The sequence below is a fragment of the Diplotaxodon limnothrissa genome, linkage group LG9 (assembly GCF_057381915.1).
Source record: "Diplotaxodon limnothrissa isolate DT_005_m linkage group LG9, D_limnothrissa_male_GT1.1, whole genome shotgun sequence".
Lineage (NCBI taxonomy): Eukaryota > Metazoa > Chordata > Actinopteri > Cichliformes > Cichlidae > Diplotaxodon > Diplotaxodon limnothrissa.
In genome coordinates this window covers 22,589,351-22,615,196 of record NC_140604.1, presented here as the reverse complement: position 1 = coordinate 22,615,196, position 25,846 = coordinate 22,589,351, and the positions used below count along the sequence as shown (strand labels likewise).

The window sequence follows — 25,846 nt, the reverse complement described above, 5'->3', positions numbered from 1 at the left end:
GACCCTGGCCTGATGGTGGAATTGAGCTCAGGACCTTCTTGCTGTGCGGCAACAGTTCTAACCACTGTGCCACCGTGCTGCCCTACACTCATTAGGTGTACATAATAAACTGGCAACTATGTAGGCAAGTGTTATTTCCCAAAGTGTCAAACTATTCTGCAACTACAACATCAAAGTATGATGGCTGGTCAACCCTCGCAGTAGTCTGAAGGAACAAATTATTCAAGTGGTAGCAAGCAATACAACTTAATAATAATAATAATAATATTAGAAACAATAAAAATTATAATGCTAATCACAGAAAGCACAGCTCAGTACAGAAAAAATTCTGCTTTTGTGTCATGCTTTATCAAACACAGGTTTAAAATATGCATATTTGAGAATATTCATGCATATCCACACATAAACAACGTCTATGCATAGATACACACATACATATATTCATATATTTATATTTGTATCTATGTAATCAAAATCCTGCCATTGAAAAAGATGCAACAGCATTTACAAAGAAGTGTACATAAATAGGATGCTGTGGTTTTTCAGGGTATAGCAGCACGATGGGAGGACAGAACAGAGTCCAGGAGGGCCTTGGGAGGGGTTCTGGTCTGTCACTGGTGGATGTATGAGTCTCTGGCCCATTCCCCTGCCTCACCCCTCTTTTTTGGAGCTACCTCCCCTTCTCTGTCCCTCTCTCTGTCCCGGTCGTAGTAGTGATGGTGGTGGTCGCGTGCTGGCCGGTGGTGGTGGTGAGAGCGCTGCTTGTTCCGCTCATTGTGGTCCTGTTCGCGCTCTTTGGAGCGCTGGTGTCCCGTGCTGTGACCGGCCTCGTCCGCCCCGCTGCGGTGATGGTGGTGGTGGTGATGGTGGTTGTGGTCCCGGTGGGGCAGTGGCTCGTAATGCTGTTGCTGCTGGGGATGCCCCTCCCCTTGATCCTCATCGTCCTCCTCTTCCTGCTGAAGACGCTGAGTGCGCGGCTCAGTACAAGCCGAGTCCTTGCTCTCTCGACTTTCTCGGCTCTCCCTGCTCTCGGGGGTCTCAGAGTCCAAAGTCTCTTGCCGGGAGAGGCCCTTGGCTTTACTGCTGTGATGGTGGTGGTGGTGATGGTGGTTGTGGTGTTCAGTCCTGGTAGAAGATGACCGGTGGTGGACGTGTTGGGATCTCCTGGATGACTCTGTCCTAAGAGGCCTCTCCTCCTCGTTGCCCTCCTCCTCCCCCTCTGTGTCAGCATCGCCCTGGTCCAGGCTCTGGTGGTGGTGATGATGGTGGTGACGGTGATGGTGGTGCTGGTAATCCTCTCTGGAGCCTTTCCCCTCCACTTTATCTCCCTTCTGCTCTGTACTGTTTCCCTGAGATTAGCGACACACATCAGTCAGTACGATGACACATACAAAACCAGAAAACATCACAGCAAGCACACGCAAACTAAAAATCACACCACCCCAGTTGTTTCACCAAAATTCACACAGAACTACAAAGAAGAAGATGTCACACTTGAACACACACGCTTTCTCGTCAAATCCATTCACGGCCGACTCTGACCCAGGAGTAAGAACTCAAAAAAAGCAAGGCGTGCTCCTCGGCTTCAGCTTTCATCACTCGACCTCGCCGCACTTACCACACTAGCAAATACAAGCTCACTCCTGCTCCTCATCAATATCAGCGTTTTCTTCGCTCTCAGTCTTACATTGTGATGGCAGTGGATAGAGAAAGGGCAGATAAGGGGATTATGCAGCATTTACAGATGACTGAAACTGCCCATAACGGTGAGGGTTGTTATAAAATATATTAAACAAAAACAATGGTTTAGAGCTGAGCTGAAAAGGAACTACATTAGAAAAGGAACTATTAAAAGTAAAATAAATGATTTCATGTTAAATACTAAAGTCCAGCTCTCTGTCTACGTCCAAACTGTCTCTAAACTGTTTTTATTCTATTGAGTTTTACATGTTTTGTGGTAGTTAAACTTCAGGGGTCTCCTGTATCATCAGCATCAGCCACGATTAATCAAATGAACGTGATAACAGCATTGTTTTGACCTGTTAATATGAATTTTGTTCCCATCTCTTGAAGCGTGTTTTGTCTCTGCTAACTCTTTTCTTGCTGTCAGCTCCTGTTCGTCCTTTTATATTTGATGTTTTCTCTGATCTAGTTCCTCTTTATGCATCAGAAGGTTCTTGTAGAGCATTTTAAATTCAGTTTCTTCCTTAGTATTTCATACCCTTGTACCTATCCTAGATAAAGTAGATTATTCTTAATTTACACATTACCTGTAGTGCATATGTTAAAGAATAACATAATATGAGAAAAGTAAAGACTTTTAGCAGACATTGTAGATGCAAACTACAACATTTTGTAATTCTTCAACGCTCTGATTTCTTTCATCTCTTCCTTTCTAATCCTGCCTCCCACACTTCTGGATCCCCTCCTTTTCCATGGCCTCCCTTGGCCCAGAGTATGCTCAGCACTTGTACCTGCACGCCAGAGACCGGGGCCGTGCTGGAGGGCAGGCTGGCTGTGGGTAGCTTTGCTAGCACTGGGTCAGGGGGGCTGCAGCTGGTGGGGTGAGTGCTTTTCCAGTAGGCCTCCAGGTAATCGGCCATATGCTCACATGCGTCCTCCAGCTGGTTCTCATCAAGAATGATGTCAAACATTTCCTGCGAAAGGCGAAACGGGCGCAGTCAGAGTTGAAGGAAATGGAACGGAGACATGACAGGGTCAACAAAACCAGCCAGCGCTGATGTGGAACTTCACATTAAAAGACTTAAAGTGATCTTTAAGGAAACAAAAAACGATAAAAAAACCATCGGGGCAAGTTAGAAACAACTCACAGGATTAGACACTAGATAACATTAAGTATTCATTTTGCAGAAAATCTTAAACTGTAAATCCCTAAAGATACTGACTGCTATTTAAATGAAATTAAACCTCCGCTTTCACAATACTGGAGGGTTTGCCTCATTTTCTAAAATAATAAGTAAGCAGATTAGAGAGGGACGGAAATAGAACTGGCAGAAATTATAAAGGAATAAACAAAACCTGACTTCAGATATGCACAAATTAAAACCCAGAGCCAAAAAGAACAAAACTCCAAGTTATTTCACACACTGGATTAAAATTGGCAGTAATTTCGGTCCGCTGTGGAGACTTACAGGAGGGCACTGAGCCAGCTTGTCGGCGGCCACCATCTGGACATTGAGGTGTTTGGCCTGCGACTTGCCTCTGGACTTGATGAGCCGCTGTAACACCTGAAGGCAAATGAGGACGAAAGGCAAGAAGGTCACGGCTGTTTTTGACAAACTTAAATTAAAGCTTTGTGCGTGCAGCACACAAGTTTCTCAGCTTTAAACAGGAGCTTCTTTTGGAGGTGGACAATTAATGTAATCTTAGAAGGATTCATTTTACAGCACTACAGATAGATAGTAATGAATTTTTAAAACCCATTTTTAGATGAGACCCCATAAATGTGGGTTGAAAACCTCAAATCCTAAGGCTCAACTGGTCAATTAAATCTGCCATTGGCACTTATATATGATATCTAGAGCCTGACCAATATATTTCTCTTGGTGATTATAATCTGTTCTTGAAATATAGAGTATCATCGGGTATGTTGTCCAGTCAGCATGTGGGATTTTTGTTTGTTTACAGAAAACAATGCAGAAAAAGCATAACTCTTTTCCCTCCTATCAGTAAGTTGCTAACTAGTTTGTGAAAAAGATAATAAACAATAACCCTGCTCATTTTAACACCAGCACACTGTATTTATTTGTGGTTATACTGGATATCCATCCAACTATCCATTTATCATACCCAGCTGTCACAGGGTGAAAGGCGGGGCATACCAGAGACAGGTCACCAGTCACAACCATGCCTATGGTCAATTTAAAATCACTAGTTAACATAACATGCATGTATCTGGACTGTGGGAAGAAGCTCCACTCGACGGGCCACCTTCGGACACATGACCTTCTTGCTGAGAGGCAACAGTGGGACCCCCTGCATCTCTGTACAACTGTGCATATAGAGTATATATAAATATGATATGAAAACTACTTTTTGTATTGAAATATACTTTTGTTTTATGTGTGCGGCAGGCTGCAATGTGCTACTACTGTAGAATAAACATTCAATATTTTCCACAAACTACCAGGTTCGTGCCACGTGGTGATATTTGATGGCTAATGTCAAACTTCTGTCATTAAATAGACTTTGTGTATGTCATAAATAAATATAACCTTCCCAAAATAAATACTGCCACATCCAAGACCATTTTGGGAGGCATGAAAATTAAACAGCCGTGTTGCCTGAAATAATTTAATGCAGCAATTTTGGCTATTTTTACTTTTGATACAGAATATTTAGCTCGTACGATGTCTTTACATTCATTTGTGCAGTTGCTAATGAAGTTGAGTAATTCTACTCATTTAACTGTGATTTATACAAATACAACATATTAAAAGTTACACTTAGTGTATAAGAAGCAGCAGTTGGGTGTAATTAAGAGGCCAGGTGATAAAGAGCAATTTATTTTCCCCACTTCGAGTGTGATTTAATCTGCTGCCACTGTGATTTAAAGCTGGCATCTCGTGTCTGTTCATCAGCTATTGCTTTCTCTCATTTTCTGAGATGTGCTTTTTATTGATCACTGACTCATGAGCCTTTTGTACACTTGTTGAAGGTCGAAGTGATGAATCAGTCCTCTCACGCATTTTCTCACTCTCAAAGTAGCAGTCACATCTGACATGCTGGATTTAAAGCCAGAGAGCAGTTGCAGAGAGACAATACAAGCGGTGACAAGACAGGACGACGTGAAGACAGACACACATAAACTAGCGGAGCTGACTAACACGTTTATGAGAGTACAGGGAACATCTGCTGAGCCGTTTTCTCACTGTCCTTATTTTCCATCATAGCACATGTACACTGGCAAGTGCATCTGTTCCTCTCTGTTCCTACAGACATCATTTCTCTTACCTTGGGTGAGGTGATCTTGACGTAGACAATGATGGGGGCGAGGGAAGTCTTTCCCAGCTGTGACGGGTGGTTGATGGTATCGGCGTCCAGAACCACCAGCTGTAACGTCCGCGCCAATTCGAAAATTCGCTCGATTTCACTCTGGACTTCAGCTGAAGGGAGACACAGAGGTCTGGGTTTATTCTTTTCAGAGCAGGAAATTATTTCTTATCAGTCGTCAGGGGGATTTATCATGATAGTAGCTTGTGTAACACTGGTTTGTTTTGCACTTTGTTTATCAGTGGCACACTTCCTCTTTTCTTTCTTTGCCACTTGATTGAAATCCCCCTATTTTCACTCCTTACTCAAAATCTGCACTCTCTTTTTCACCTTCTCATTGGGCGACAGTCCTGCTACTCAAGTTCAACTTAGCCATTTCTTTGTTAGCATAACCAATAACTATATTTATGTTTATGGAAGTTTATGACCAAGAGGCTTAAGTCTAATCTTGTCTTTGTTTATTTTCCACACTGAGCAGTCCACTGGTGTTGTTTCCCCATTCATACTCACAACTGCAATTAATTTAAAGTTGGATAAATAAACTTTCATGCACCAGATCATAACTTAATAGCTGATTTCTTTCATGCATTCTTACCAGATCCCCTTAATGATTAAGTTCACTTCCGAAACCCCGATTAACACCAATATATCCTCTGTTGCTGACTTTCAAAGACATCACAAATCTTGTAGTGTCATCTAAAAACACCTCACAAGTTGTTTTGATGTGCCTGTGCAAATATATTTCATGATTACTGATAAAACAAAAAGAATAAAAACAAAAATGATCTCGTCTTTTAACAGCTGAGTTCGTTATCGCAGATCAGCTCTCTGCTAGGATGACAGAAAATGAACATAATAGGCCCCATTAATATTTATGCTTAATTTATTGCAAAATATTCACAATATTAAAGATACTCCTAACTCCATATTTTATTATGGACTATCCTAGAGTAGCTGTGTATGATTTAAAGTTAAAAATACTCCTTATTTATCTTAAACCGAACAATGATGCATGCCTTAAGTTCATCTACTGTCTGAAAGAAGTTGTTTTAGCTCCACCCCCTCTCTCTTTAAGCTGACTCTTGTAATTGGCTGCCTCTCGTAAACACAAGTGATGTCATACAGATCCATGAGTGTAAAAAACATTGTCTTTTGGCTCATAGGGATTACTTGCCTTACTTTTGCTGGCCTCATTACTGGAAACTAGGGGCATGTTTAATGTGACCATCCACCACTGTACAAATATATATTTGACAGATTTATACCTGACGATGGCACTAGATTAAAAAGGATCCCAAGCGTGATTTCAATTTATTTTGAATATCTGCGCAAATTTTTGCAACAATCCATCCATTAGTTGTTGAGACATCCCATTTTAATGTGGATCCCTAGAGCCACACTGAAAGCGTGGCTAAAAAATGATTATTAGTTATTATTAAAGATGAATTTTTATGACTGCTCAGAGTCCATCAGTCATATAGTACGCCTTTTAAAAATCTGAGCCTGCATCAGTGATTTAGGGCATAGCTCTTTCTGCCTCACAGAGACTTAAATATTCAAAAGACATCATGACTTCAGGGACACGGCTTGGAGACTAATAGCTCTGAGTGAGTGAGGAGCCACATTATGTTACCTCTAACAGATACCGACTCTTACATCACACAACTCCCACTCCAGCAGATGACGACGTGACTGCAAAAACAATCCTACAAATAACTCAGGAAGGCCCAGTCCGGAGAGAAATCACGGCCAAGCTCCATGACTTCCAGTCCCGACAGTCTGAAGATAACATGAAAACATTCCAGCCTAACAGCTCATTCAAAATCTCATTTTCCAACTTAAAAATGCCACAGAGGGTCACCAGTTTCACGTGTTTCCAACTTTTCCTGAAATCATTTCATCCATCTTAAAGGAGCACAGCTTCAAGCCAATGTCACTTTTGATGGTAAAATTCTCTTAAAAAGCCTTAAATTACATAGAAAGCAAATGCATAACTCTTTGCTCTTTTGGCAGGAAAACAAAAGCTTTGAGAGACAAAATAAGAACAAAAGAATGACAAAACACACCCTGAGTGGTCCTTAACTTTAAAAGCTTTATGTTTAGTATATTAAATGAAAAAGTAGGTTTGACAAAGACTTCGTTATCTGAAGAAGAACAAAGTCAAAGTTATAGTGTGGCGGCTCTCTGTAATCATTAAAAAACTGCACTTTTAACACACGATGTGCTTCTATTTTATGCTTTTTCCTGCCTTCTTCCTCTGCTGTGGCTGCTGACTGATGCTTCTGGTGATACATAGCAGAGATTAGCCTTGTCATCTCTGTTTGACTCTGGAATCTGTTTCATTCTAATCACATCTAAACCCCAATCAACCTCAGTCAAATCAGAGCAGCTCTTGAACTTATTACTGCATGTTTGCGCTCCATCTTTCATCCCAAACAAAAGAGGCCAGCCAAGGCCATTCAGGGCCGTCTAGAGTTATCGTTACCATTGTCAAGAGTTTCTTTAATCGTTTCCTTCCTTTTTGCTACGTAAGCTGGTCTCCTTGAAAACATTATGAATCAAAACACCAGATGTTCCCAGGTGTAGAGTTTTCTAAGAAACTTACCCAAATTTGAGCGTGTGTTGGAGCGTTCGATGATGGCGTGCTTGCTGGGATTGTTCAGGACCGAGCGTTTGGCAAGAGAGATGTCCGCCGTGACTCGAGTGATTGATATTCTGTCACGAGAAATGGGAGAAGTAATCAGTAGATCTGGGCTTAAAACGAGATGTTGCTGAGGGCAGCAGTTTTTATCCACTGCTTGAGCACATTTCCTGAAACACTGCTGCAGTTCTCAAAGCATTAAGAGCAATCATCACGTCATTGAAAGCCCTGCATCATGCTCACTATAAACATTTAGGCTACAGCGATCAGGCATGACATTATGGCCACCTGGCTAATAGTGTATTGGTCCCTGCTTTGCTAAACAGCTAAAAAACTGCAATGCATTGTGTATTCTCACACCTTCCTACCACAACCAACATTAACTTCTTCAGAAATTTGAGCTACCATAGCTTGTCTGTTGGATCGGAAAGAGGATCACTAGATAGTGACCACTGCAGACCGGGAACAGCCCACAAGAGCTGCAGTTTTGGAGTTGCTCTGACTTAGTCTCCTAATGTTCCCCTAATGTATCCCACCAACCCACTAACAGGTGCCATGATGATAATAATCAGTGTTATTCACCTCACCCGTCAGTGTTCAAAATGTGATACCAGATCGGCGTATATGTGACTAAAATGAGACTTCCCTTCATTGTTGCTTTAAGTAAAGGCTCTCGTGTCATAAAGGTGGTGTCCTACACACAGGAACTCCAGGGTAAAGGGACAGTTCACTCTAAATTAAAATCTACATGTTTAACCTCTGCTGTGCAGTGCTGCTTGTTTTTGTTGATGTTTGGTTTCCCAGAATTAGAGATACTGGTTGTAGAAATGTTTGCTTCTCTATTAAATATACTGCAGCTGAACAGCACTTGCTTTGCGATGCTCAACGCTTCCAAAAATACATCTGAAGAACTCAGCAGCAATTCCTTTGAGAAACCATGACCTAGTTAGTCAAACAAAAAAATCCACCACCCCTGTTCTACTAAAAGAAGAATGTGGCTTGTTACCATTACAGCTCAACCAACTGGGACACCATTAATAATTACATCTTAACACGAGCACAAATGCCAAGAAAATATACTTTACACTAATGTTCTTCATCTATTTATTTATTTCTCTTTTCTTTTAATGCTTATTGACTTGTTGCAAAGGCAGCTTCTGTGACAGCACTTCAGTCCCTGACGAATTTCCCTAAGCGGACAATGAAGTCGTATTGTATTGTTTTTCATTGATCGTGTTCATCAAATGCAAACAGTTTGTCAATACTGATACTATATCACAACTGCTCACCCTTCCCTGCAGACATTTGGAGGTGTTTTGGGGAGTGCTGTGCATGGTTTCACTAACTTTTCCAGATTTTGTAGATACAACGAACATGAGCTAAAGAGCCTTAACAGCTCAGTCAGTGGTTGAACACCCGGGGAGCTCTGCTGCATGTCATTCCTCCCCTCTCTTTCCTCTGTCTATCTGCTGTGTTATATAAATAAAGGAAAAGTATCCCACATAAAAACCATGTGGATGTTGTTAATGTCTGATCTGTATTTGCTGGAAAAACATTAACTGAAATAAAACGAACTAAAATAATATTTGTCCCTACAAAACTAAATAAAAAAAAATACGAGAAATGTTTTCAGTTTAAGTCTTTGTCGGCTCGGTCAAACGTGTCAACGCTGTCAGGCTGACGAGGCTTTGGTGCATATGTTTACTGGGACTGAGATGTCTGTGTGACTGTGGTTGTCTGTAGTTGTTTGCTTTGCTGTACTGTGTCACGTCTTGCTCTGAAACTCCGGCAAAACCACCCATGTCAATAACAAAAACGAACACTAAAGCTAGCGAAAAACACAAAAACTGAAGTGAAAAGAGCACATCCACTGTGGGAACTAAACGAAACTGCACTGAATAGAAATCAAACATGTAAAACTCCGGAAACAGCGCTATGAACAGTATGTGTTTATATTTGAGTTTGGGCATGTTACCAACTTTAGTAACACGAACTTTACACAAGATAAATTAAAGTTTAATAATTTAAACATTTATTTTATACATTTTGAGGATTTATAACATGTGTATGCTTATGAAAAAACATGTCTTTTGCAGCCCATAACTGAGGATTCTGTACCAAAGCAACAAGAGAGCGCATATAAAAATGCGCTGTGCATTTGAGACTCGCACACGGCGTAGGAATCTCGATTGCCAGGTGAAAACTGTGCCAAACCAACTAAGAAAAACTAACACCAAATCAAAGACAAATGTCAGAGAGCAGCAGCAGGGAATTACTTACAGGTGTAAATTTGTTTAAAACAAATCAGCAGATCAAACGGTATTCTCCGCAGCTGCTGATGATCTGAGTGGATCTTCGTGTTGTGCAACTTCTAAACTAAAAAACCTCTCTGCTCCGGGTGGGAGGATGGACTCAGCATTGAGTAAGGAGAATCCTGCTCGGCTCTAGGGCCCATTATGGCCTATTAAGGACATGGAGAGGGCCTATTTAAAGCAGCGGCACACATCTCCAGGCCAAACAAACTTGTTACACACTCCCTCAGCTAACCTCGAGGGAGAGATAAATACCAGCCTATAGACTTAGAAGAGTGAGGAAGGAAGCGGGATGGGAGCTTGTGTTTTTAAAAAGGTCACAGGAAGCTTACCTTCCCTCAAATCTGTGTTTCAAAAAGTCAAACAGCGCTTTTTGCATCATGTCTGTCACCTGCAAACGAGATTCAGGAGAGAGAACAAGAGTCAATGAGTCAGGTTTTCTAAACTACTAAAGAAAATACTAAAGAAAATTCAGTGTTGTGTTTGGAAAGTTGAAGCTTTGATGCACCTCGTAGCCCTTCAGTGACGGTCCAACCAGAACCACAGGCCGCATGGAAGGCACAACGTCGTACGGAGGAATGTGCTCCGTCTTCAGAAGGAGAGAAGAAAAACAGTTACACATTTATGGAGACAAAGTAAACGCTCACCATCACAAATCACTTAAGGGGGTGGAAAAACAACGAAGTAGACATTTTAAAAGCACTGAAACATTATGAACCATGAAACGGGACGTCCGAGCTGGTTCGAAAAAAAACAAACAAGCTTTGATTTATAACCGATTTGGCAGTTTGCTGCAGAAACTTTAATGATGACACTTCAAAGGAGGTTACCGTAAACGAAAAATATTTATGTATGTCAGATCGAGTCTCTCGTGTCATGGTTCTGATTCCGCTGAATAAAAGGGAAGCTAAATGATAGGAAAGGTTAGTCAGGGAGTGAGAAAGAAGCCCGAGTAGATCAACAGAAGCTTTGACTGAAAACACAAAATTAGGACACAGTTAGAAAAACTCGCTCACTGCTGTACGGACAAAAACGGACCTCAGTTTGTGGAACAGCCTGTTTTTAATCAACACTTCGACTGACCTTATTATGAGGTCAACACGGTCCATGATGTGACTTTTGCACATAATATAAACAGTTATTTTTCTTTTATGTGATGCCTTCTAAGATGCCTTTAATTACACTTAAAAAATACTTGCAAGTATGCACATGCCGCACTTAGCATATTTATTAGACCACCTATTATTATATAATATTTTAGAAATGTAAAAAATTATATTGTTATTGATGACGCAAATGAACTGAATTCATGTTTTTATACCCAAATTTGATCCAGCACACTGTAATCCTCGAAGAAAATAAGAATCAATCAAGCATAACATTTAACCACTAAAACGACATTTTCTTTTTGGGAATGCAAATAAATAGCTACATAATAACACTAACAACAACACTCATATTGTGTTTTACAATGGGGGCTTTTTTGTAAAACAGTAAGTTTGAACATTCATGAATAACATGCATTGAAAATATGGTTTTGATTGAACTGGTGCATTCTGTTAATTAATCATTACAGAAACATAAAAATGATTTTGATTATTACCAATACAGTTAATTTAAGGCTGAACACTGGGTGTTTGACTGTGAGGCTCTCCGGTGCAGAATGTCATGTGGTATGTTTATGAGAGATCATAGACTGATATAATCACACAAATACTTTTGTATTTTTACAATTTACGGTGAACATGCATATATTAATAAAGAAAAAATAGTTGATTCATAGAGATGAAATTTTTTTATTTGCAACCCTATTCGAATTATTTTTCTAATACATTTATAAACTACTGAAACTTCTGATACATTCTTGCATTTGTGTTTTTAGTGAACTCGCTGTTTTAGTGGAAATTTGTGTATAATGTTTTTAAGACTGTCTTCTTAATCCTTGCAAATATTAGCATGTGGTTTCAGAGAGGAAATGCATTATGGTCTGTGACAGCGAGCCAATGACCCTCATACCTCTGTGTCCCGCTGTCTGGAAGAACAGCGTGTTTGAGCCGAGAAACAGAGAGAAGGTTTACTTCTGCTTTCTCTGGCTACTTAAAAGGACTGCTGACATTATTTTCTTAGTCATCCCTTATTTGTCCTCATGTCCGGGCGGTTCTTTCGATCTGTGTTATCTTTACGATAAGTGTTTCAGACGATTTATTTAGACTTTCTTGTTGCAGTCTGTTGCTCCGTCTTACTCATCCCTTCAGCTCTAAACATTTTCTATCTAGCATTCGCTGTCGTCAGTGAGCTTCCCCAGAGACGCTGTGGGAACTGATGCGCACTACTGCTGACTAACATGCCATCAATGAACAATGTAGCTCAGCTTAAATCCTTTCAGTAGCATATTTAACTTCTAGATTACATGGTCACTGTAACCATGGGAAACAAGCTCTACTATATCCTTAAGTCCCACAGCAAACAGCATTTATTTATTTCAGCTGTCACTAATGAAAAATATGAGTAGTGAAGCATAAGAATGGGCAAAGACATGCCCCACTGAGTTCTTGCTGAGAGTTTCATGGGAAGAATGATACAACTCTTCTAAAGCTGCCCATCAGCACCACAAATGCTTATAAATTCATTATTCTTTGCTTAATCCATATAAAGTGCATGAAACAACAAGCTGCTGCTTTATGAGGTTTTTATGTTGACCTACAGATATGTTACAAATAAAGAAACAGGTTTCAGTGTGCTTTGGCAGTCTCCATGTTTCTGTTAGTCTGCTGGAGGATTGGACCTGATTATGTTATAGTGAACTAAAGCTAAACCAAAACTAAGTTGAAATAACACTTCAATGAATTAAAAATAAAACCAAGATCAAACTATATTATATGTTTTACTTACATAAATGAAATGTAACAGGAGTTTCTTTAGTTTTAATCTTTGTCATTTATCAAATGTGTCAGCAGAGCCACCCTGAGGAGGCTTCAGCACATTTTCAAAGGAGCTTGCAAAGAAAAGCGTCTGGACTTCTTTAAGTTACTTGAAGACGTTTCACCTCTCATCCGAGAAGCTTCTTCAGTTCTAAGGTCAAATGGTGCTGTAGTATATGATTTGGACCACTTTTTGCTTATAAAATGATTCAGTGACCCCTCATGTCCTGAAGACGAAGACTTTTATGATGTTGACAGAACATCCATATCTCCTGACTCTAGAGGTTAGGATTCAAGCTTTCCTTTAATTTGTCAATCATCATTTCTTGGCTTTTCATGTTTTCTGTTTTTATTCTCTTTGCCTTTATACTCTAGCTTCATATTGATAAAAGATAGGACCATGGCATTACTTTTCTCATCAATTGTAGCTCTCACCAAGAAACAAGCTGTTCACACTGAGATCCCAAATTTACACACAAAACAATTACAACACACAGGCTGGCAGGAGCGGTGAGTAGTGTGAGTACATTGGTGAGTCTATGCTTAGGAAATGCATTGAGAGTTTTTCACAGCTCAGACCATGAAGGTTATCCCCACACCCTGCTGTGCTGGTGCGGTGCACACAAAGACTTACCGACTTCTGCTTCTGTTTAGCTGTGGCAAGACGAAAGAGGAAAAAGAGAGAGGTTAGGAAAAGGCATGCATGCTAAGTGTGGTGTGAACGCCGAGGGACAAGGACGATGGTGTAGACAAACAGGAGGGGCGCTGCGTGTAGCTGAGCAGCCATAGGCATTTTAGTCAGAGCCGTGCGGACGGATAGAGAAGAAGCGAGGGTCGGGTAGCTCAGGTAGAGTTTACCTTCTTAAAGAAGGGCATTCGTTTCTCTTTTGCTAGGGGTGACATGACAGTGTTTGGACTGGCTTTAGGGGAGCGCAGGTTGACTGGAAGCTCATTGTCCTCGGGGTCTAAGCCTGTGGCGTCTATGTCAATGGCTACCCACACAGACAGACAAGAGCATCGTCACATGGAGGTGAAGACAGGAGGTCACGGGTAGCGGGTAGGATTTACATTGAAAGTAGCACAGACTGTAGGTACTACACAAAAAGTACATGAAACATGTAAAAGTACAGATATGGCAAAAATAATGTCTGTTTTACTGAGGTTAGGAACACGTACATCTTACCTACAGCTGGATTTCAGTGACTAAATGTTGATTCAAAATACTAACAAATCTATTAAATACAAAATTGGACTTTCACCCCTGAAGCTGCTTACCAGATGAAGGAGGAGTAGATTTCCGTGAGTTAGGAACAACTTCACCTAAACTAGATGATGAGTTTGCTCCCAATTTACTGAAATGATAAATACATTTTTTAACATTAGGCCAACAAAATTGAATATCTAATGATGTGCACATTCATAATAAATTATCTCAAAGCTAAAGCAAAGGACTTTGGTGTGCACGAGTCTGTTTACCTGGAGTGGAACTTGCCCTGCTTGGCTCTCTGCTCCTGGAGGATACGAGTGTTTTCAAGCTTCACTGGACTGGGGATGAAACCGATTTCACAGCCTTCTTTCACCAGGCGTCCTATCCACCAGTCATTGTTGTACTTCTACACATACACAAAATTCAAGAAAGTCATCTCAAACATCCTCCTTTTTATTGCTGCCGTCATCTTTCTTTCCATATGGCATCGACAAACTAGCGTACTGAACAACACCTCTAGCTCACCTCTTTGACATGGAGGAAGTCTTTAGCCTCAAAGGAGACGGCCATGCCTGGCACAGGGACATCATCGTCGTGACTCGGGCTGTAGCTGACATTTGTGCGGACGGCAAATGCAACTGGTTTGATCTAGCAGAAGGGACAAAGGAGGGAAAAAAAGAAAATGTCAGATTTCACAAGCGATAATTTGCTTTCAAACTGGAGGAAATCAAGCACAGATTCTAACACGAGTGGGGAGACAGTTGCTAAAAGTGTTTATTCTAATCTTTTTCGAACACTACTGCCAAGCTGTGATCCTCGTCTTTGTGTGAGGTGTAAAAATAACCCCGGGTGAGAGATATCAGCAGCCTCTGACTCATCCAGACTTCGTCTAGTCTTCTCTCCACAAATGAGCTGCCTGCTTTTCTGTCTCTCTGCTACATGCTACAGCACTCACATGTTACAAGTTCAAATGATGCAACATGTTACCAACTGCAGCACCAGTAGTACAAGTACGCTCAAGCAAAATCAGCACTTGCGTAAATGGTAAATCATAAATCAATCCAGCATTCTTTACAAAGACAGAATCAATACTGACCTCCTTATACGATCACTGTAAACCTTTTACTTCAAGACAAAAAGTCATTGAGATAATGCATAAAGCTAATAAAATGTTTCCAGGCAGGGAAATAACAATCTAACACTGCTGACTGTCTACAAACTGCATGAAACAGCACTGATGTAGCTGCACCGTTCAATAAAACCTCCCCTGCCCACAGTGACACGTTACCCTGCTACAAAAGATTAAGGATCACATCATATGCTCACATACAAACACTAAACTAGTTTCTGGGTTTGTTTTTGCAAGCCCAGAATATCCACTTAAGACACATATCCCTTTAAGAATTACATAAAATGCTTTCGGACATAATCTTGGAGCCAGTCTGGCGGCAGTAGCCTCAACAGTTGGCAACACGGTCATGCCCTCAACCAGATTACATTTGCTCTGCCTTTGACAGAGTGACAAGCACGACAGAAGTCAACTGAAAAGCCAAAATAAATGCACAAGGATCTAGCTTAGAGTAATCTCCCAGCCCAGACTTGCACGCTAAACATTTACCTGCAGGTGAAAGGGAGCAAGATGAGAGAGTGGATGTGCAATATTTAGCTGGAGGTCTAACCGAGATCACTAGATCAGAGAGGCTGATGCTATAATGGAGTTGGACTTTCTACAGATTCCTAAAAAATGCCTTCAAGGGGCACAAAAAGTCTGGACTGCTGCAGCCGGTTTCCTCCCAATCTGATTTACTCTTAGCAACCCAAAAATAAAACGCACTGAGGTAATTTCCATTTTGATTTCTGCATTAAAATGTGGACAGAAAGTATAAGAAAAACACATTTATCTTTATTACCACTGGGTTTAGCATAAAGTGAAACCAAAACTGATTTATAATAGATAAAAGTGGAGCTCATGCTATATATTTTAAAAGCTCTATTATCTGATTTAATAGTCGTGGGAGAAGATGAACCCAACAAACACTTTAAACTTTTTAGTTTCTGATTAGGAGACAGATTATTTTGCCACCACTCCCGACTAGTCAAGTAATAAATGCTCCACTTCGTTCATTGGCTAGTTCATAACTGACTGTTTTTTGCTGCTATTTGCTTTCAGGCTTTCAGCTTCATTGTTTTAATTCAGTCCCACTGCTCTTGCAGTGAACTTTTCTGTCAGGTAGGCAGCTATTTTCCCAGTTAAAAAGCTACCTTCTCAGAAAAAAATACAGTGAGCTTCCGCAGGGAACACAAACAAATGACCAAGAGCACTTACATGACTCCAAATGAATGATAATGTGACTTTATTTGTGGTGACAATATTGGCGCGTCATTACTCTGTTCATAACCAGTGGTCAAAACATTTATTCCAAGTTTCAAGTCTATCAGATAAATGCCTCAGAGAAACACAACTAGTGTGAAATCACAATAAACTATGAATGACTGTGTAAATAATACATTAGTCAAATCCTCCTGAGATCATTTTCCCACATGCAGGCAGCAACGTAAATATTCTATGGCTGTAAGCTGGAGTATGTGTGTGTGACGTCTCCATTGAGGAAATCATCCAATCCAGCGTGTGCACTGCCAAGACCCTTTGAGGACACAGAGTCCTTGGCATTTGCATGCAATGAGTCACATGCCTGAATGAAGGTATGAGGTCCATTAGTATACATATGTGTGCTCTCTCAGTAGTCTCCTGGACTGCGGCCTTTTTCCTCCCTTCCAGCTGCTCTCCTTCATGTTATCCATCATTTTCTTTCTATAGTCTTAATGGCACTTACAATATGCACACGTACATCTCTTGATGTGCCACCCTGTCTTTCAGGTGACTGTGGCGTCTATTCAGAATGACACTGCTCAACAGCATCTCCTCACCTCCTGACTGAGCCCATATGGCTCTGTTGCTTCTTACGTAACACAGGCTTTCATTATGGATGCCATACTGCAGTGAGTAAGGGAGAAGGACAGAGGCGGAGGGTTAGGGACAGGGTGAGAAAAAGAAGAGAGGAGGAGGGCAAAATAGAGGACATGGAATAGTAAGATTTAGTGTTAAAAAAAGGAGATGAAAGAGAAAGGACTGGGAATAAGGAAGTAGATTAACAGCACAAGAGAAGCCCTGTCTGTAACTGGGAACCCTATGAGGCATAACCAATTAACAACCGATGAAGCTAGTCACAATATCACGTCACCCCACACATATTTCATCAGGTAATACCTCCCAGTCCTCTTTCTGCTTATACCAACCTGCCCTTGATGTTGTTGAGTTGCCTTCTAGCATGCTACAACCTTTCCTTTAGCAACACGCCAAGGATCTTGCGCTATAAATTAATTTTCCCACATTGTTTCACCTTGAATCTTGTGGATCGATTTGAAATAAATTCCCCTCTGCTCTGCGTGCCGGCCTTAGGCTGTACAGAGAACTGGTAAAATTTATTATTATATGACGTGAAGGAAACCATAACTATCATTAATCTAGCGTGTGGGAAGATGTTTCTATAATTATCAAAGGCTCCTTTGGTATATACTTGTATATTGACTTGACCACTGCAGCTGGCAGTCCTATTATGCCTGGAGTTTATAATTGGAGTGAGATTATGCTTTGTTTTCATAAATCAAGCCTTCATCCACATAGTCAAATTGCTTTTTGCATTCACGGTTGTTATGTTAAAGCTTCTTGAGTGACACTTAACTAGAGTGAGGGAAAATTGGCTTCATCTACAGCAAAAGAAATCTCCATTACTTCAAGTACGCGACTGAAGATTTAGAAAATACAACTGATATCCAACAAAAAGACAACATGATAAAAACAACCATAAACCATGCAGCAGTCTTTGGCTGTCAATACAATGTATGTCAAACTGTCACTCTTCTTTTACAGTACTGTGCAAAAGTCTTGAGCCGCCCATCACTTATTTATATTTTGATGCAGAAATTTAATACAAGGCAAAAATTTGTACAAAGAAGTCTTTGTCTTGGAATAAAACTGAACTGTTTTGAATTCTTTGAACTCTTTCTTATATCGTATTTGAACATTTAGCCAATAACAGATAAGCATCACTCACTGACATTCAAAAATGTTGCTGATAGGCTGATATGTTTGCACAGTGCTGCCAGCCCTATTTCTTTATGTAATTTTCTTTGTAGAAATGATGCCACACTGCTTCAATAATGTCTGGACTCTGATGGAGCTCCACTGTGTGTTTTGTATCCAGGTATGTTTTTACTACATCAGCAGTGTGTTTCTGTCATGGTAAAAAATGATGATGCTTTCCAGATGGTTTTGCACTATTGACCAAAATCTGACGGTACTTTTCTGCATTAATAACTCCATTACTTTTGACAGGATCCCCAGCACCGCTGGTTGAATTCCAGCCCTTAAACTATGACAGAGCCTCCACCATGTTTTACAGATGGCTGTAAGCACTCACTGTTGTACCTCTCTCCTGAGCTCCTCCAGACATACTTGCAATGATTCAGAGTAAAAGCTTTAAATTTGGATTCATCACTTCATCAGACCTGTTGCCACTGATTTTCAGTCCAGTTTTTGTGTAACTTGGCAGACCTCAGCTTTTTCTCCCTGTTTCCCTTCTTGACAGCCATGTTTCCACTGAGACCATTTCTAACAAGGCTTCAGTGAACGGTAATCAGGACTGGATCAACTGAAGAGCTCAAAGCTCGATCTTTCAGGTCTTGTCAGATTTCTTTTGTTTTTCTTAAAGACATGACTTTTAGTTTCTGTTCATTGGCTGTAGTTTGTTAGTTTTTTAAAGGCCTGCCAATTCTTCTTTTGTCCTCTACTTGCAGACCATGCAGTGATATGACAAGTTTTTGGCTTTGGTGTGAATCAACTTGTTTGATGGGTTTAGCAAATGGGTTTTTGCTAAACTGTCCAACACTAGTTCATGCTTTGAGTAAGGTGAGTAAGGTGCATTTTTTTTTATGCTTGAACGATGCTTAACACACAAATAAAAAAAAAGACAAGCAAACAACATTCCTCTGAAAACGGTCAGCCGTGAAAAAGCAGCCAATGTCCAAAAAACATCTTCAGCAAAGGCCTTCAGAAAGAAATATTCCTTAAGACTACTTTAATAACAACAATTCCAGTTTGAGATTTTTGCACAGCACTGTAGCTCACAATCAAAAATACCTATAGATATGGCTCCTAAAAAAATAAATAAATACAATAACATGAAAATCAAAACAGCAGAAAACATCCCATTTTTACTACAGTTCATTCTCCTAAAGTCCTGCTTCCTGTAGTTGAGTCATCATTTGACTATTTTCTCAGCTGCTTCTAGAGATATTAAACCATCCTTTTACAAGCTAACTACTCTCAGTGATTGGTTTGACTTTGATGTGCTCATTTAAGGCTAATTAGAAACAGACAGATGGTGACAGTGTGCGTGAATCTGTGAATGCATTTGAAATAATATTTCAAGTCGATGAAAAATCAGCATTACGGGCATCAACGCTATCTCACTTACAAATATCAGTGGCATGTAGGGGAAGTGATTATGAATTACTGCCCATAAAGGCTCACAGCCGGAGAGTCTGCACTTCCTCTGACCCCAGCCTGCTCTTGCTCTGGTGGCCAGACCACTGAGAAGCTATTTTTTACTAGTCATCTGTCATGTAAAATGCCAGCGGGGGTAATCTATGCCAGGTTATCTGTAAAGCCAACTTATCTTTTTAATTAGTGAGCCGGAGAGGGTGACTCTGGAAAATAACAACATAGATCTACTGGAATGATCTGTCTTTGCCAGCTACAGCATGAGCAACCCCGACCGAGAGACAGCACAAGGAAAATCTCTGCTCAAATGGATGGATAGCCAAAAGCTTGAGGCTTACAGCTAATGAGCAAACTAGCTGTTACAGACACTAAACACCCAATGAAAGACAATAAACTCATTTTTCAGACATTTGCGTGAATTAATATGTAAAAATAGAGCACCATGAGCTATCTAGCGAGTTGCCGAGCAGGAAGGGAACACAATGTGCATTGAAGATAGGAGAATTATTTCACAGATCAAAGGCATGAATCTTAACAGTGCTAGAGATTTAAGTCATTCAGTGGAAGAGAGCTCTGATTGCAATTCCTGTCACACAGAGAGAGCCTGCTCTGCCGTGTGTGTGTGTGTGTGTGTGTGTGTTTGTTTATATGCTGCTAATTGTGGCCCAGAGCAGAACAGAGCAGGCGAAGCTCTGATAAACAGTGAAGCTGAGCCCTCCAAGTCCCCTAACCTCTCACATCACCGGTCCCTGACAGCCCTTTTCTTCATGTGAAAAACCAGCTAAAATCAGCTCTAATTTCCTGCTTCTCTCTGAGTCAGTCCAGGAAGACTGTCTACTGATTTAGTTTAGGATTAGTAGAACATGATATATTTTAAAATGAGCACTTTAAATGATTAATGAAGGTCTCAGTCAGTGATCTAAGGAAGGCAAGTCAAGTTACAACAACTTTACACAGAAACTTTGACCACAATATTCCTGAAGCGCTAAAACTTTCAAACTATTTCCTTTACCTGGCCCTGCCCCCTACCGTATCCTGACTTGTGGCCCCCTATCACTTAGAAAATGGTAGCTGCTTGCTTGTTAATGTGAAAAAAAATTGGGAAACTAAGAAAAGAAGCCAAAAAGGAAGCGGACTCAGCTTTTCAACAACAAACAGAGCAGTGTAAAGTTTATGTTACAATCTGCGTGATGCCTGCCATCATTCATTCAAGCATAATAAACCAATTTTTCTCTCTACAACACACATTTGTATTTCCATATTTCCCAAGACTGCAGTGTCTTACCCCTAATCCTAACCATCGCATGTTTATGTCAGACTAAAATAAATTGAAAACACAGTCAAACCTTATTCCTGAAGGTGCAGAGTTTTATTGTAAACAGATCTATCAGCATTTTTAATTGCCTGTTTAATTTTAAAACATTTACTACATCTGTAGATATTTGCTAGCTTCTTCACTTCTACTTCTATCAATCAGTAAGTAAAGCCATTGGCTAGAATGTGAAATGGGGATTACTGGAAGCTTAGTGGACCCACCAAGGAGCCCCTATTTTTTCATATGAGTTTTTACTCTCAAAGCATGAAGCTCATGCAACCAAACTGTACCTGAAGGAAGTGGAAAGCAGAATTTTGAGCTCTTTCAGAGAAACTACACGTAGCTACTGGTTTAAAAAAATCACCCGAGTCAAAATCTTTTACTGAACATATCAACTCAGCAGACACAAACAAGTTCACCACAGCGGATACCAAAGAAAACAGGTTACCATTCACGAACTGTGCAGTGCTCATTGAGAAGGACAGAAGCCTCGACATTGACGGTTACTGGTAACCCACACACACACACACCAGTACCTGCTCTTTGAATCCCACCACCCACTGGAACACAAACACCACCAAGCAGAGAGTGTTCCCTTTAAGGCAGAGAGAAAAGAAAAGGAACAAACACACATCAAAAGACCACTTAAAACATGTGGCAATCCAAACTGGGCCTTCATCAAGTCAGCTAAGAGACATGGAAATAAATACTGGCAGCCACCAGCCCTACCTCTCAGTCTCCTAGTAGATCCACCTATGGTACTGATTTCAAAATACTATGCCACCTTGTTCTCAAGTTATTCACAAGATTCTCAGAAAACTTCTGACTTTGACTGAGAAACACAGAATAATCGTTTGTCCAAGCATAACATGCTGGTGACCTTCAGTCCCAGCAAAACCCTCAGACAAAAACTGGTTCATCCCAAAACCGGGAAAAAACAAGCTGAGCAATGCTGTGAGGAGTCCTTGGACTAATACAAAGGAGAAACCAAACAACTTCACAGGTGCAAAACACTGCAGAACCACCTCTTCAGGACAGGACTCAGCTGTGTATTTGCACTTACAGGAAAGGGGAAACTCTTTTGAGGGCAAATATTTTCACATTTTGGGCAAAGAGGAGAAATGTCAGTTCAATTGTATTTATGTACCAGCGGTGCATCCCTCCCACTATCACACTTGGCAACAGCAGGAAGGAAAAACTCCCTTCTAATAGGAAGAAACGTCAGGCAGAACCAAGCTCAGGGAGGAGCAGCCATCTGACACGACCAGCTGGGAGTTAGAAAAGGGAGACAGAACAAAAGACACACTGTAGAAGACAGGCAGAGATTAATAATACCTAAGAATTAAATATGGAGTTGTGTATAAACACATAAAGGAGTCCATGTATGACCAACTATTACTAATCTATTCTGCATCCCTGAGATCCCATCCCAGGCAATTTAACCACCATTCCCATGTCAACCCATCTGACCTTAACAACTCACAATGACTCAATCATGTCCTATCCATCGTGACAATCCCATGAGAAGATAAACAACTTGGATTCCCATCATCTTTTAGAAGAAAAGAAGTCTTTCTAGTGAGAGGTAACTTCACCAGCACCTAAACCAGTCCTGGTGCCTTCAACTCAAACACAGACATCATGGAGAAGCACAAACTCGTGTTGGTTGCTCTCCTCACATTTGGAAATCCCACTTGGAGCAACTTATAAAATGCTGATGACAAACTGCTGTTACTGAGGCTAGTAGGTAGTCACTGACCTCAGGGTTTAGAATACCAACCTTGGCCTTGTCAAGCTGCGCCTGAGCCTGTCGCTCTGCCTCTCTGCGGACTGCCTCCTTATCTTCCTCCAGGGACACATCGGAGTCTGATGGACGGCTGGTGTAGGAGTCGGCCGAACCCTGCAGAAGACACAAGGAGTAAAAACTCAGTGACACAACAGCACGGAAACACGAGCTTGTCCATTTGGTTTCACACTTTAAAAATGACCGGTTTTATCAGCCAAGACGTGCTGAGATTCTTAGCATCTTGAGGACACCGAGGAAAACGATTTACTTTTCGCTCCCCTCGCTCTTTGATGATACGTTAAACTTTGGAGATTGTGCAACTTAGAAATGTGCGAACGCCCCCACACAGACTGACGTGTTAAACTCAAAGGATTCTCAGTTGATTTCATCAGATCCTGAGCACAAAGGAAGGCTGTGCTGGTCTAATCTACAGAAAATCATTGACACTTCTTCTTTTTCTGAGACAAAGTGCCAAAGGACACAAACTGTCTTTCTTACGATCACATCATAGCAGCTCTTTGTCTATACTTAGCTCTCTCTTAGCTGCTTGCCTGCAGATTTGTTGTCATCTTTCTGTGTCAAACACTGGGGGAAATGTTGAGGAACACCAGATCCCGGTATGTCTGTGTGATATGTGGTTGCCACAAATCTACTCATAAACATGCAGACTCACACATACCAGTGCACACAAGACTACCTAGCATACACTCCTGGGCACAGCGCATTGAGCGCATACCATTACACCAGAAGTTATATACAGCAAGTTGTTAGATGCTGAATGAAAATGCACGCATACAATAAATAATTACTGAAGATAAAGCAATGCTTGCATGCTTTAACACATAGTTAGAACACTCTGGTAAAGGAAAAGAAAAAGCAAAGTTTTCAGGCTTACTGAGTAAACTAACAGATGGGCACACTTTTTTTTCTACACTTAAAAAATGTTCACAGATACAACCATGAAAAAAATGGTTTCTGACATTTGGGAAAGTTATTAGAAGCATGAGAGGAAGAAATAAAACACATGACATGTTTTTTTTAGGTCAACCATTTGTTAAAAATTACCTTTATATGAATAGAACCTATTTTGGAACGCGTGCCATTCACAAGTAGATTAGCCACACCAAATCATGAGAGGGAGATTGTAGTTTCATGGGAGGAGATTGTGAAACAATCCAGAATGGAGTCTTATTCTCATAATTCATATTTAGAACAAATATAGCCCTGATTTTGATATTATAGCAGTTTTTTAGTTGTTTTAAAGCACCCTTCGTTGAAGCAGTGCAACACAAATCACTTCACAGCACATCAAACACAGCTGCATAGCAGCAGCAAACTGATCGTGGAAGCTACAACAAGCTGGAATATATAGTTTCTGATACACACATGTAAATTTAATTTTGATATAGCCACGCTCCTAACGTCAGCTATCGTGGACATTTGGAAATGTTGTCAAAATCAGTTAAAGTATAGAAAAAAAAATCAACCAGTGAGAAGCAGAATAAGCTGCTATATATAGATTTTTTTCTTTGAAATTATACTCTTCTATTCCATAATTTATTAAATAATGCATTCATAAAATGTGTTAATTTGGATTTGATTTTGATATATACTAAACATGAAATTAGTAGCCACATTTATGCTGGCATAAATCCGGACGTACAGATGAAAAACACAAATATGAGATAAAAAGTTTTGTTATCTTATTTGTGGGTATTAAAAAAATATTGCGCTTGCAGATCAACATCAAATCTGTTCCAGTTTCAGGTAATTATCAGGATATATGATAAAACGGGGTTTTTCTTAACTAAGTGAAGACAGCATGAGTCTTATCCTTACCTGCACGCTTCTCTGACACCCACACAAGGTCTTTCATTCATCTCACTGCACCATTACACTCTGTTTCTGTCTGAGCTAAAAATAGCCTCCCTCACTCTGTGCCTGATTAGAATTATCCAGCCATCACATACATACGAAGGATGATCGTGCCTCCTCTCCACTTACGCTATAGTAAAGAGACGAGATTTGTTGCTGTTGATAAAACAAGGTTATTAAAATTTATCTCCTCCATCTACGACAAAGCCCTTCTTTACATCAATCACCTCTCTGTTTCTCATCCCTCTCACCTGAAATAAACAGCTCATTTTAAACTACGTTAATTAGCTAGATTGTATTGGCTGTATTGGCTTCTTTTGCTTTCAATCCACCTGTGGTTTTCAAAACATTTTTACCTACAGTATAAATTACTTCTTTGGAAAATGCTGCTCCTTATCATGGCCTATAACTATTATTTAATGCACATAAACCTTTTTTTTGTACTTGAAAAGTGCAGGTGAGCATACCTGGACTGCTATCATTACTCAGGTCACGATTAAAGATGAAGCGTGATCGAGAACACCGTCCCAGTAGGTCAGAGGGAGGTGATATGGAGCTCTGCCCAGAATCTGACAGCCATAACTGATAACAGCACCCAACTTCTCATCATCACCAGGCAATACATAACAATGCCAGAGTGACCCCAGCACTGCTGACTGATAGATGGATGCATGAAGGAAGCACAGACGCACAAAACACAAGTGCACGCACACAGAACACACTGATTTTCATGATGTAAGCACACTCAAAAGTCCCCTTACACAGGCATCGGAGCTCTTGACACGACCTCCTTTGGCTCGTTTCAGCAAGCGGATCCAGGTGGCCTTCATCAGCCACACTGGTCATTCAGGGTCCTGAGCCACTGCCCCCCTGCTACTACTACAATTACACCTGACTGCACTGCTGTGGTCACCTTGCAGCTACCGTCACTGCTCTGGCTACAGGTACATTCAACACTGTGGCTACATCGACAGCTGGTTCCTGTTACACCTTGGCTGTAAGTGCTACCTTCATCTCTGGATAAATGAATTGCTTTAGAGCTTCCTGTTTTTCTGCAGCTCCAGCTAGCTCGGCTGCTGTCTGTAGAGCCACAGCTCCTGCCCCCTCTGCTGCTGCTGCTGTTGCCAAAGATGGGGAATCCACAGGAGCTCTCTGCCCCGCGCATAATCTCAGCAGCTCTCTCCCCGTCTGCCCCAGTCTCCTTGATAGCCGG

At 40.8% G+C, this 25,846-nt stretch overlaps 1 protein-coding gene across 2 annotated transcripts in view; it reads right to left on the bottom strand.

Moving 5' to 3' along the window:
• Positions 1 to 611: 611 nt before the first annotated feature.
• Positions 612 to 25,846, bottom strand: part of cacnb2a (calcium channel, voltage-dependent, beta 2a) — a 71,636-nt gene continuing 46,401 nt past the window's right edge. The window contains exons 1-13 of one of the 2 annotated variants that reach the window (XM_085362275.1): positions 25,395 to 25,463; positions 22,753 to 22,872; positions 14,620 to 14,742; positions 14,364 to 14,500; positions 14,163 to 14,239; positions 13,746 to 13,879; positions 10,475 to 10,555; positions 10,299 to 10,357; positions 7,619 to 7,728; positions 4,975 to 5,126; positions 3,153 to 3,248; positions 2,475 to 2,657; positions 612 to 1,349 (exon numbers count right to left, since the gene is read on the bottom strand). In XM_085362275.1, coding sequence (XP_085218401.1) covers positions 612 to 1,349; positions 2,475 to 2,657; positions 3,153 to 3,248; positions 4,975 to 5,126; positions 7,619 to 7,728; positions 10,299 to 10,357; positions 10,475 to 10,555; positions 13,746 to 13,879; positions 14,163 to 14,239; positions 14,364 to 14,500; positions 14,620 to 14,742; positions 22,753 to 22,872; positions 25,395 to 25,463 — 2,079 coding nt within the window. Of the gene's footprint in view, positions 1,350 to 2,474; positions 2,658 to 3,152; positions 3,249 to 4,974; positions 5,127 to 7,618; positions 7,729 to 10,298; positions 10,358 to 10,474; positions 10,556 to 13,745; positions 13,880 to 14,162; positions 14,240 to 14,363; positions 14,501 to 14,619; positions 14,743 to 22,752; positions 22,873 to 25,394; positions 25,464 to 25,846 lie in introns of those variants that run through there. The other variant, XM_085362274.1, reaches the window with a different exon arrangement.